A 13,224-nucleotide genomic window follows, 5' to 3' on the forward strand; every position below is an offset into this window, starting at 1 on the left:
GCACGTGTATTAGGAACTGGTGAGAAGTGAAGGGAGAAGTACAGATATACCCACATCCATTCAAATTCTTGAGTTTTTTCCGCCAGTAAATATTTGGCTTTAAAGCATAAACCTTTTTTCCCTTCTGTTTCTCTCTTCCACAAAATTTTATAGACTTTTCCTCTTTTTCCAGGGTTCTTTGGGACACTGATCCTAACCTAGCAACTTCTTTATTTCTGTGGCACAAGATTATCTGGGTAATGTCTATGGGAACACACCACGGTTGCCACAGGAGGTGGGCTGGATGGTTCAATTCCTGGGAAAGGGACAGCTTTCCTGCTCAGACAGGTAAATGACACAGGCTTTGAACCACTTCAGAAGCACCAGGATGCTGTGATTCACAGAACCCAGGTCTGGGAGATAACAAATGACACCCCCCATGCTGCTGGACATTCACTCCTGCTGGAGGTGTGTCACCTGATTTGGTTAAACACCCTTCCCAGTGTCATAATCAAAGCATTTACCTGTGCATCACGGGGCTGCCACTGAAGCTTAGCCCTTGGGACTGACACAGCCCCAAGGCTGAGATGAAGGACCTTCCTTGTGTCAGAATGAAGCTGGGGATGGCTGCTGCACGAGAAGGCTGGCTGGAGACACGGCCACACCTGAGCAGGGTGTGCAGCACAGCCCGAGGCACAGGCTGGGAGGCCAGGGAGACTGGGGGCTGCATTGCAAGGGATGGTGCTTGGGGCTCGTCAGCAGTGAGGAGGAATCTCTCCAGGCCAGAGCTGCTGGGATTCAGTGCCAAGCAAGTTTTCCTTTGTCCCAAACAGGAGCCTGAGCATCACTGTAAACTGCTCTGCCTCGGCTCCTTCTGCTTCCCAGGCTGGGCGTTTGGGGGCTGGAGGGTCTCCCGGGCAGGCTGAGCTGGACCTGCAGCTCTGGCAGAGCTGGGGGCCAGCCTGGGAGCTGCCAGCACCCCAGAGCAGCCCTGGAGGGGGTTCAGCTCAGCCAGCTGGAGCCTGAAAGCAGGGCAGCACAGCCAGGCCTGTGCCCCGAAATCAGCTGCTGCTGGGGGAACTGTGCTGTGCCCCCCCAGCAGGGAAGGCAGGGTCCAGGGGGCTCCCAGCACCTGGGCAGCTGAGAACAGAGCAGGGCCAGGGCTGGGCAAGGGCTGGCAGAGCAGGGACACAGCAATCACAGCTCTGGGTCTGGGCACTCCCTGGCAGAGCAGGGGCACAGCAATCACAGCTCTGGGCACTCCCTGGCATAGGGGGCACAGCTCTGGGTTATGGCTCTCCCTGGCACAGCAATCACAGCTCTGGGCACTCCCTGGCATAGGGGGCACAGCTCTGGGTTATGGCTCTCCCTGGCACAGCAATCACAGCTCTGGGTCTGGGCACTCCCTGGCAGAGCAGGGGCACAGCAATCACAGCTCTGGGTTAGGGCTCTCCCTGGCAGAGGGGGCACAGCAATCACAGCTCTGGGCTCTCCCTGGCAGGGCAGGGGCACAGCAATCACAGCTCTGGGCTCTCCCTGGCACAGCAATCACAGCTCTGGGTTAGGGCTCTCCCTGGCAGAGGGGGCACAGCTCTGGGCACTCCCTGCAGCCTTTCTGAGTCCAGCACTGCCACAGGCCCCAGTGGGGTGGGTGCCCAGCCAGCTGGGACTCCCAGAGCCACATTTCCATGAGGGAAAGGGCACAGCCCATGGGCGAGCCAGGCTGAGCTCCCCCAGGGCTCCCTGGCAGCTGCTGCTGCTGGGAGAGGCACGGATAGCATCGTGGCTTGGAAAATCATTTCCAGGTCATGAAGTGGGTCGGGCCAGCTCCTGCTGCCGGGTTCTGCTGGGAATCTGGAATAAATGGCTGATTAATTTCCTCTGGATGTGCACACTGCCACTGCGAGCAGAACTTGGAGCCGAGTGCTGGGATGGAAAGTGATTGGAAACACAGGAACATTTGGGGTGCGGGCTTGGAAAGCAGCTCGCCCTGGGCTTGAAATGTGAGTCCTGTGTTCAAAGAGCCCTCTAGAAATGGGGCCATCAGAGCTGCAGCACGGGACGAGCTGTCTGAGAGCCCTGCCCGTGATGTTTGAATCTCCTGCTGCCCAGGCAGCCCGGGCTCCAGAATGCCATTGCCAGAAGCTGCCAAGGAGCTGGGGGAGGGCCTCGTGAGCAGAGCAATACCTTGGGTCAAAGCTGTTCATCTGAGTCTCTTTCAGTGGCTTAAGTATGGCTAGGAGGAAAGTATGTCAGAGGTGCACTATTTAAATATATATTCAAGAGCCAAATCTGCATAGATAAAATTTGCAGAAGTACCAAAACTACACACTGAAGTCCTGTCTTTCTAAACGATGCAAGCTCGAAATGTATTTATTATTAAAAATCAATTGAAGCTGTTCTGAAGAGCCTAAAGTGCCTATGGGAGTGGGGATTATATTCCTGAATCATTTGGTATTTTCAGACTAGGAGCTGACAGCTGTGAGTTTGGTGCAGAGTAAAGGGCCCATCTCATAATCTGAGTTAAACAGGCTCAGGTCAAGAAGCTCTGTGGAACATGAGCAGCTACCCAGGGGAGCAAAAGCTTCCATCCAGAGCAAAACTGTGATGTAATTGCTCCTGTTGCTCAATCTTAACTCAGCAGAAAAGCCTGGTGAATGGGTGGAAGCTGTTGGTGTCCCTCCTGCCCCCTTCCAGTGACCTGTTTTACCAGATAAACTCCATCTCAGCACACATTCCCGTGTCTGCATCGGCAGGGGCTCTCCCTGTGTGTGCTGGGCAGCTCGGCTCACAGCAGCTCACAGCAGTGGCAGCACAGGTCAGATCCCTGCTGCAGGAATTGCACCAGGCCTGCTCAGATGCTGCTGGGAGTCCTGCTGCTGGGAGCTCTTGCCACAGGCTGCATTTGTCTGAAGGAAAGGTCCCTGTTTGGGTGTGATGTTGTGTTAAAATACCCATTTTGAGATGCATCCCGAGATCGAGGGCACCGGGTGTCTCCCTAATTAAGATTATTTTTCTTCTGAAAGATAACTTTTTCTCAGTTCTGCCCACAGCTGTATGAGCAGAATGTTTGTCAAACAGCTGAACAAAACCCCTTGAAATGTAAGGGCTCTGCACGATAAATTTGGAATGTTGATGTAGCACAGTAGACATTGCTCCTGAGGTCAATGGCTTTCCTGAGGAATGCTGGAGAGCAGAGGCTGAACTCAGGGTGGATTTTCCCAGGGGATTCAGCCCGGGCTGTGCCCAGAGGGTCCCTGCAGTGCTGCTTCACCCAGCCTCCACCACATCCACCCAGGGCTGAGCCAGCCTTGCCACCTCTGGATTCTGGGCTCTGGATGCTTCAGTGCCCAGCACTGCCAAGCCCAAGGCAGGGACTGAAATCCCAAAATCCTCAGTGGCCAGGCCTAGAGCAGCCCCGAGGCTCTGTACTCCAGGGGGCCAATCTGATTTTTGTCCTTTTCAGTGTCACAAAGGACAAATGCCACTGTCGGCTGTGATACCACCCCTCCCTCAGCAGCAGCCAGGAGGGGCAGTTAAATCCACTGTCCCTGTGGTTTGGAACAAGCAAGAAGGAAAATAGTTGTGATTACATCCATGGGATGTAGGCAAACATGGCCCAGCTTGCAGTCAGTCTTAGAGCTGAAGCTTTTGGGGGAATTATGCTGGGGCTGTCTTTTCACCCATGAAGTGCTTGCAGTGAGTATTTCTTCCAGCTGAAACCCTGATCCTGATGCAATTCCAGCAGCAAAGCTGTTATTCTGTTAGAATTTATAACGAATTCAGGGAGGCAGAATGGAAACCTAGCAGCCTGGACTGACTTTCTCCTGAAAGAGCTGATGAGCAGCTGGAACCACGGCTCATTCCTGAAGCCCAGGGAAGGTCTCTGAGGGCCCTGAGTGTTCATGTGCTGAATCACTGCTGATTTTGGCTCTGTGCAGCCAAAGCTGGGTTTCAGCAGAGCTGGGGCAGAACCAGCACAGCCCAATGTCCCCTCTGCTTGGCTGCCATGAAGAGAGTTTTATAAAACCATGCTGCAAAAGACGTAAATTCCAGGTGGCAGCTCTGCAACAAACTGGAGTGCTCTGCTGTGCACGGGGAGGCTCCTGACGGGCACAAATCCACAAATCCCTCCAGCAGGGAGGCTCCAGTCCCTCCAATAAACTGCTGGGCTTCCCAGGCACTGAATGAAGTATTGTGCTGTGATAGTACAAAATGAAATGAGCTCTGTTTGTTCCCCACAGCCAGAGGATAACGTGGCTCTCTTGTCTCTCCAAGCAAAGCGAGTGCAGTATTTACAGATGAAATTATGCACAAAAATAACAAGGGTCCAAAAGCTCAAGGAGAAGGTTTGACCAGGCGGTGGAAGGCCAATTGTCACGGTCACAAAACCACAGAGGGGAGCCTCAGCCCCCGGAGCCACGAGCAGCTGGTGTCTGTCAGGAACTGGGTTCTTCTCTGTAGGGACAAGAACTTGATGTCAGCCTGGCTTTGTCGTGCCAGTGAAGGGCAGGGGTGCCCACCGGTGAGGTCTGGAGACTGCCCAGGGCCCACCAACAGCCCAGGAAGAGGGAGCTGCTGCAGCTTGTGCAGAAACACAGCCAGCAGAAAGTGTCCCCAGCTGGAGCATCACAAACTGCAGGGAAACGTGGACCCTTTCCTCCAGCAGGGATTCACCCAGTGACCTCTCAGAGGGGCTGACACAAAATCGTGGCCACTCGTTTAAAGCACAAAACACCAGCAGAAACATTTTGCAAGTGGGTGAGTCATATTTTCCTCGTAAAATTGTTGAAACCATTGTGCCCAGAAACAATTAAAGATGTGAGCAGGGCTGGAAAAGTTTAGCCATAAACACAAACAGACACCCTGATTTTGTTTGGAGAAGGTGAAGTCAGTTGGCTCGAGGAGAGGGGGAGCAGAAGGTGCAGTCTGTGTGTCCTGGCTGCCCAGGGGAACCCCAGCCTGCCTGGACACTTGGTCACACCAGAGCTGACACACCAAAATCTGTCATGGCAAACACTGAGACAGGGCCAAACAAACCTATCCATTTAAACTGAAAAAATTCTGTTTTGACTGAAAGATCCATTTGTGAGCCCCGAATTGTACAAATCCCACCCACTGAAGCACCCCATCAGCTCCCCTGGCAGCTGGGAGCTGTGCCCAAGGCTCCCCAGCTCTGCAGGGCCTTGTCCAGACCCCGAGGTTTCCCAGCACTTTGGGGTGCCAGCTCCCCCTGGCCACAGACTCCTCTGCTCTGCTGCTCCTGCTGCTCCTGTGCTCTGCTGTGCAGCCCTGGCTCGCTGCTCCGCTCACCCTCCTGCTTCTGGGGAAGAGGAAAAGGGGGGACGTTCCTCTGCTCCCCAGGGCACAATCCCGCTTTTATGAGGTTTGGACACTCTGGCTGCAGCAGAGCTTTCAGGTTGGGAGGCAGATTTGAGCTGAGCTTTGTCAGGGTCCGTGTCTGATTCATTTCTGCCCTGAAGGGAGGGTAGAGTTTGAGATGGGTCCAGATGCTTCTTCTCAGGGGCACTTGTGTAGCTCAGCACTTTTATACAGACACTCCAGCTAGCAAACCCTCTGTTTAAACAACTGCATTTAGAAGCCTTTCTTGCAAATAAAATGTTTTATTGACGTCCAGCTTATGGTCCTCTGCTCAGCAGTGTGAAGTGAGCTGTAAGATTTCTAGGTCCCCACAGAAACTCCGTGTGCAAGCGAGTATCAGGAGGCACTGACTTTGCTGGCGTGATTTTGAAGTGATGACCCCTTGAATGGTGCTCTATTTGAATTCTCTTCACTCTCAGGGAGCTGGAAATGTGCTGGTGGGCTGCTTTGAGAGGGGCAGTGCACTGGAGCAGGGCAGGGGCAGTGGCCCTGGGGACTGAGCTTTGGGCAGTTACAGGAAGCAAATGACCCCAGAGGGGCTGACACGATTTTGGCCATCCCATGTGAGGGCCAAGGCTTCTCTGGCCTCTACTGAATTGGAAATCCAGAATGACACTGGATTATAAACACACGTGGTCAGCTCCGGGCAGTTTGGGCAGTTTGGGAGTTTTGGGGCTCTGTACATTTCCCACAGTCCTTCACATCTAGAGCTCAGTGCCACAGATTTCACTTCAGCAGTCTTCTCATCAATTTCCCCTTTCTGTTCCCTGCCAAGGGTCTGCCTGGTCGTGTTTGTTCCATATCTGTGTGCTCCAAAGGCTCTCAGAGTTGTGTTAGGCAGGCTTCAGAGCAGCTGCTCCTGCACTTCCCTCCTCCCTTGTACCCATGAACTGAGTTTCCCAGGTTAAAGAGCTGAAAAATAGATCCTGGGAATCTGGCTTAGCCTTGATGAGGGATGTGGTCAATAACCACAAGGCTATTCCTCTTATTTCTTCCTTTAACAGCTTGTTATGCAATTACATTTTTCAGTAAGTTGCATGCTTTCTTCAGGCTAATGATCCTTTTGATGGGGTGACAGTTCACAGACTTACAAACATCTGAAATCTAGAGGGAAGGATGGAAAATGTTTTGAAACTTCAGCTGTGATATGAAGCAAGTCCCAGCTCTGATGGAGGGTGTAAAGGGGGATCTCTTCAAAGCAAGACAGCAGAGGTGCTGTATGGTTTGATGAAGGGTGGGGAGAGGCACCTGAATTTTGTGTGACAGATTTCTGTGGGTCCTCCTGAGGCTCTGGAGTGCCATGGACTCTGCTGCTCTGAGCTGGGAAGTGCCTGGCTCTTGTTCTGATTTTTTAAGGTTTCCTAAGCCTTCTGATATTTACATTCCTGTAATTAATTTTCCCCCACATTTTCTGTAAATAACTCATTGTTTACCATTCCCCTATGGAGGAGGAGAGAGCTGATAGACTGTCGGTTTGTCCAGTGCCATTGGAGAGGTGGCACTGCACTGTCACTTTTGGAAAGCTGTAAATGTTGGAGTCAGAAAATAAACGTTCCCCTTTTTTCCTCACCTCGAGAGCAGCGGTGAGCGTGTCGTTCATTTGGTGTCCTGCAGTGACACCTGGCCATGCCCAGCCCCTCTCTGCCTGCCAAGCAGGTGTCTGTTGGCTCTGTTGTCATTGTCACATCTTGTTCCGCAGGGCTCTGCCTGCTTTTCCCAGGTGTATTCCTGGGCTTGGCACAGCCCACGGAACAGGCAAGGAGGTGGGAGTTTAAACCCAGCCCAGGGGAAGATGAGAGGCTTCTGAACAGGCTCCTGGAAATCCAGGACAGCTTTTGTCCCTGCTTTGGGTGGTGGTCCCCACAGAGTGGTCACTGGCAGTAACTCCCTGTGCTTGTGGACTGGCCCAGGACCAGCAAAACCCTCTCAAATGCCCTGGGATGCAGCTCTTTGCAGCAGCCCCTGCAGGCAGGGAGGAGGCTGCTCTCCGAGGAGAGCCCTGCCCTCTGAGGGCAGCCAGGCTGAAGGGATCGTGGCAGGCGCAGGAGGGCACAGCTCCTCTCCAGCACCCGCTCTGATGGAGGCACAGGGTTCTTCGGAGCACGTCCTGTGGTGTGGGACAAACCCCTGCATGGAGCACCCAGAGCTCCTTCTTGGGGTTTGTACTCTTCCCCCCAAACGCATCCTCCAGCTTTTTGTTATACCCAGATTTACTCGCTTGTGGTGTTTACATTACACCAGCTTGAGGGGGAAAGGAAGGGAACTTTTCTGTGTATGAACTGTCTGGGTGATTTTCTACAGCTGCTTTGAAGGAGATGTCTGTTACTTATATTGGGACTTGGACTCCGTAGACATATGGCAGAGAACACAATTCTCCACAAAGCAAAGGAGTTTGACTGATGGAAAACAAGAGAGCGATCCAAGAGAAACCCTGCCAGAGGGGGAGCATGAACCCGAAATTTACTGTTGAAACCAGACTTGTGCCTCGGGCTTCAGCAGCGCACGGCCAGTCCTGCCAGAGCGCAGTGTGGCTCTGCACAGCTGCGAGGGGCTGCTTGTGGGACCCGGCGAGGCTGGAGCTTGAGTGTTGTTCTGGCATCCACGCTGCTTTGGAAATGCACAGGTTGGCCCCCGCTCCTGAAGCACTGGGACAATTACAGGGTTTTTAAAAAGTCAGAAATGCAGAGAGCCTCTGAATCGAGGCTATTCTGGCGCTTGCACGGTGAGTTTGTAAAATCAATCAGAAATTGAAGAGGGCATGAGAGATTTCATTTTAGACCGTTCAATCCTTTATTAATTGTACCGTGGATGGCAGCGCAGGAAACGTGAATTGCAGACAAGTCTTTTTTTCCAATTTATTCTGCTGTGTGTTGTTTTGACTTTCCACTTCCCTGCAGCTCGGCACTCGCAGCAGCTCGAGAACCAAGCCAAGAAGGTTTGGCCTCATCTGTTTTTGTGTTTTGTTGCAGGAGCCGGCAGCCTCGCTGAGCGGGAGCCATGTCGGTGAAGCTCACCTTCGTGTCCCCCGGGGACGGGGGTGGGATCAGCAGGAGCTGCTCCTTCACCGGCTTCAGCACCGTGCAGAGCAGGAAGCTGGGGTGAGGACACCAGGGACACGGCCCCGGCTCCGGGCAGCAGCTGGCAGGGCAGCCAGCGGGCTGTGGGTGCTGCTCCTGCCCTGCTGGCTTTGGGTGCTGCTCCTGCCCTGCTGGCTGCCCGTGGCTGTGTGTCTGTGGCTGTGTGTCCATGGCTGTGTGTCCATGGCTGTGTGTCCATGGCTGTCCATGGCTGTGTGTCCATGGCTGTGTGTCCGTGGCTGTCCATGGCTGTGTGTCCATGGCTGTGTGTCCGTGGCTGTGTGTCCGTGGCTGTGTGTCCGTGGCTGGCTGTGTGTCCCTGGCTGTGTGTCCATGGCTGTGTGTCCATGGCTGGCTGTGGCTCTGTGTCCCTGGCTGTGTGTCCATGGCTGTGTGTCCATGGCTGTGTGTCCATGCCTGTGTGTCCATGGCTGTGTGTCCGTGGCTCTGTGTCCCTGGCTGTGTCTCCATGGCTGTGTGTCCATGGCTGTGTGTCCATGGCTGTGTGTCCGTGGCTGTGTGTCTGTGGCTGGCTGTGTGTCCATGGCTGTGTGTCCATGGCTGTGTGTCCATGGCTGTCCGTGGCTGTGTGTCCATGGCTGTGTGTCCATGGCTGGCTGTGTGTCCATGCCTGTGTGTCCATGGCTGTGTGTCCGTGGCTGTGTGTCCAGACAGACAGTTCTGCTCAGGAATCACTGCGATGGGGACGATTTCTGTCCTAGACACTCAGTGACAGCCCAGTGGACACGGGAGCCTGCCCTGGCACAGACAGCAGGTTTTGAATCACCCTTTCCAGAAGGTTTTGAATCCCCCTTTCCAGAAGGTTTTGAATCCCCTTTCCAGAAGGTTTTGAATCCCCCTTTCCAGAAGGTTTTGAATCCCCTTTCCAGAATGTTTTGAATCCCCTTTCCAGAAGGTTTTGAATCCCCCTTTCCAGAATGTTTTGAATCCCCTTTCCAGAAGGTTTTGAATGCCCTTTCCAGAATGTTTTGAATCCCCTTTCCAGAAGGTTTTGGATCTCCCTTTCCAGAAGGTTTTGAATCCCCTTTCCAGAAGGTTTTGAATCTCCCTTTCCAGAAGGTTTTTGATCCCCTTTCCCAGCTCCTCTCTCCCTCGGGCACTGTTGCTCAGCTCAGCAGGAGCTGCAGGGGCCCTGAGCAAGGTCTGTCCAGGGATGCCACACAAACCAGGCCCACACGGACATTCCTCTGCAGATGCTAAATGTACTTTTGCTTTTCTGCAGCAGCTTCCCCTTGGGTCTCCCAGTCAGACGGGATTTTGTGTTTCCCCAGCACGGTCTCCACAGGAAGGAAATGTTATTGCTGTTATCTGCAAAGTGGGAAATCTGATCCTGAAATTACCAGGTTCACGGGGGAAAGCAGCATGAGAACACCCAGCCTTCAGCCACTGGCCCTGCAGGCCGTGTCAGCTCCCTGGCTCGTGTGAAATGCGTGCAAAGGGGATCAGCATCCGTGCTCAGATGGGCTGCAGAGAGGGGGGATGCTGAGGGAAGGGGAGAGGGAAACCCCAGCCTCCCTGTGTCAGGACTGAGATGCTGTTCAAGGGAAGTCACCTCCAGACCTTGGGGTCTGCACTCCAAAAATCTGAGGGTAAATTCCCCAATGAAACAAAACCCAGGAGTATTTGGGGTTTTCATTTCAAAATTGATTTTAATTTCGGCTTTTAATTTCAAACCAGAATGATCTTGTCTCTTCTATTTGGTATCCTGCTAGTTGGAGTACTCTAGAGCTTGGAATTCGATGCTATTTCTTCTTAGCATGAAAGAATTTAAAGCAATGAGCATTCCAGGAGACTTTCAACTGCTGTCATTGGTCAGACTGCCCCTTCCAGTGTTATTCCTGTTGAAATTCTCTCACTTTGCAGGGAACTCCCAAAGACATGTTATCATAGTAAAGAAAACTAATATTAATGTCAGGTTCTAATTAAACAGTTATGTTCCTTGTTGTAGGTAACCTGAGCTCCAAACGATTTACTTAATTAATACTTTCCATTAAGGCATCATAAAAAACCAAGATAATCAGCGGTGGGAGGAAATTAAGCATCCAGCAATGTTTGGTAACCCCTTGTTTATCAGATTTTTTGCAGGACGGGTGTTAAAAACTGCAGTTAAGAGGAAATTTAGGACAAGGATAATTAAAGCAGGTACTCAAGGGCCCCTCTAATAGGACTAGGACAGCTCTCAGGTGTGCTGGGCCTGGCTTTACTCGCCCAGCACAATGATCTGCTCAGGCCTCAGCCACAGCCTGGGGCTGAACCCAGCCAGGGGTAACTGCTGAGCCTGAGGGAGTTCATCCTTCCTGCAGGTGAGTAGAATTTAGGATAGAAATTGAAGAGAAGGTAGAAGGTTTTTGAGAGAGCAGCTGGCTGCTTTGGCTTGCCTTGGGAGATGGGAGAGTTCTGCAGGTAATGTTGTTTTAGAGGCTTTACTTACAGGGATTATTAACAAACCTATGTAAAAATAGCCCGGCCTTAGGGGGGGATTTAGAGAGAGGGAGGCCAGGCAGGAATTATTTGCAGAGGGCTCATTGTCTGCTTTAAAGGTGTTTCTAACTGATGGTTCAGGCTGTTCTAACTCCTTAGGGTGGCACAAAAAAGTTTACATGGGGGACTTCTGCTGGAAACAATATTGAATTTTGATTTTGCAGTTGCTGTGAAAAGTCACTAGCTGAGGTGTTAGATGCTGAAAAAACCCTTGATAGTTATATCTTGTGTGCAATCTGGGCCTGGCTTTTGGAAACTGAGCAGTGTCTGAGCCATGGTGTGAGTGGATGATGAGTGCAGCCAGGAAGCTGCAGCTGCTGAAGGCTCTTTAGGGCAGCTTTGCCCTTGCACCTCGAGCAGCCAAAGGTTTGCTGCCTGGCCTGCAGCTGGGGGTCACAGGGGGTCCCTGGGTGGCTCTGGGGGTCACCAGGCTGGGGGCAGCAGCCCTGCCCTGCTGGGCACACAGAGCAGCACTTGGGGTTCCTCTCACTGCCAGGGTGCCCTCAGGTGCCCAGAACGTGGGGATTTGGGGTGAGTGTGTTTGGGGGCAGCAGCACTGCGCCCTGAAGCTGTGTGCCTCAGGCATCTCTGGGCTCCCGGGGGATGGCTCTGCACCTTTCCTGAGTTTCTGTGTGCCTCAGGCATCTCTGGGCACCCAGGGGATGGCTCTGCACCTTTCCTGAGTTTCTGTGTGCCTCAGGCATCTCTGGGCACCCAGGAGATGGCTCTGCACCTTTCCTGAGTTTCCTCCTCTTCCTGCAGCAAGTCCCTCAGCAGGAGCTCCGTGAGATCCAGGATGTCCCTGAAGCCCCCCAAGGCCTACAATTCCCTGCAGAAGGGGGCACTCATCTGGGATCCAAAGCCACTGCAGGTGAAGAAAATTTTTGAAGCTTTGAAGAAAGGACTTAAGTAAGGACTTTTTCAATATTGCAATTTGCCCTCCCCGGTCCTGCCGCTGCAGTCTGTGTGGCACTGTGCTCTGTCCCCCCCTGGCACCCCTGGGCACGTGTGGCACTGCCCCGGGGGCCCTGGCGATGAGCTGCCCTCCTCTCAGTGCCAGCACACGGCTCTGGGCTCGTTAGCTCCGGGTTCATTAGTGGCAGTGGCACTGCCCCTCTCCTGGGAGCAGCTGAGGGTGGCACGGAGGGCACAGCCAGGCCTGGGGAGGGATTGGCACCGAGCTTCTGGAGAGGGAGCTGTGTGCAGTGTGCTTAGCTCAAAAAGCGACTTAAACCTGAGAGTGAGGGTGTGCCCCGCAGAGGCAGAGGGGGAGGCTGACTCTCCAGGCACTCCTGCTCTCCTTGTGCTAATTACTGGACTAATTACAGTCAGCTCTTCTAGGAGGGTGTCAGGATGGGTCTTTTGGGGTTTTTCTTTATTTTTTTCCTCCCTCTTTTAAAAGAATAAACTCAGAAGTTCCAAAGAGCTCTGCGATCTCTGGGTGCCTTGTTAGGCAAAGGTCTAAGCAGGTTCACCTGAAAACTTCAGCTTTTGGTTCCCCGGAATGTTCTGAGTCTGTTATCCCAGGAGCTTCATTTGCAGCCTGCAGCAGCTGTCAGGAGATAAAATACCTTTCCCTGGACTCGTGAGCCCTGGAGCTCTTTGTGCTGGCAGCTCCTGCAGGGTGTTACTGCTGTCCTCCACGGTTTGCTACTGCACTCATTTTGCTGGTGGTTTGTTTTCTTAAGCAAAGAGCATCAAATGCTCTGTGGTAACACTTTATAAAGTCAGACGTGTCACGTTTTTGGTCCAATAAAAGACTATGAAGTCTTCGCCCTAAAAATACCCACCAATGTCTTATTAGGGGATTTAGATTCAAAAGAAACAAGGAAACGGAATGTTTTTGCAGAGCTGGGGATTTATCTGAGCCCAGGGAGCAGAAGCTGTGCAGTGGGGCAGAGCTGGTTGCCAGTTGTGCAGCGAGTGGTGCCTGGTTGACTGGAGGAAGCCACAGAAAGCCCCTGGGTGGAACAGCAGGGCAGGGGCCAGGCTCTGAGAAACTGCAGACTGGGTCCACTCGGTGCTGGAGTGACTCGAGCTCTCAGAACAGAACATATTTTACGTGCCTGTTTCTTTATAGCTGTAGAAAATACCTCTTTATTCTGTTAACCCTCTGGCAGCCATTGCACCAGGCTGATAATGCTAACATGGTAAAGCTCAAAGCGATGAAGCTTTTCTGAAAGGTGAGTGTGTGCTTTTCTGCCTCCAGCCTTGGCTGCTCCTGCCCTGGGCTGTTCTGGGCAGGGGAAGGAGCTCTGACTGAGTGCTGGAGATGTGGGATGTC

At 52.8% G+C, this 13,224-nt stretch overlaps 1 protein-coding gene across 8 annotated transcripts in view; it reads left to right on the top strand.

Annotated features, from left to right (window-relative positions):
• The window catches only part of RIPOR3 (RIPOR family member 3), a 43,858-nt gene that overhangs the window by 11,396 nt on the left and 19,238 nt on the right, over positions 1-13,224 (top strand). For 6 of the 8 annotated variants that reach the window (XM_038158755.1, XM_038158756.1, XM_038158750.1 and 3 more), the window contains exons 2-3: positions 8,331-8,459; positions 11,703-11,849. In XM_038158755.1, coding sequence (XP_038014683.1) covers positions 8,359-8,459; positions 11,703-11,849 — 248 coding nt within the window. In that variant the 5' untranslated portion in view covers positions 8,331-8,358. Of the gene's footprint in view, positions 1-8,330; positions 8,460-9,681; positions 10,049-11,702; positions 11,850-13,224 lie in introns of those variants that run through there. The other 2 variants (XM_038158757.1, XM_038158758.1) reach the window with 2 other exon arrangements.

Source organism: Motacilla alba, chromosome 20, assembly GCF_015832195.1.
Source record: "Motacilla alba alba isolate MOTALB_02 chromosome 20, Motacilla_alba_V1.0_pri, whole genome shotgun sequence".
Taxonomy (NCBI): Eukaryota; Metazoa; Chordata; class Aves; order Passeriformes; family Motacillidae; genus Motacilla; species Motacilla alba.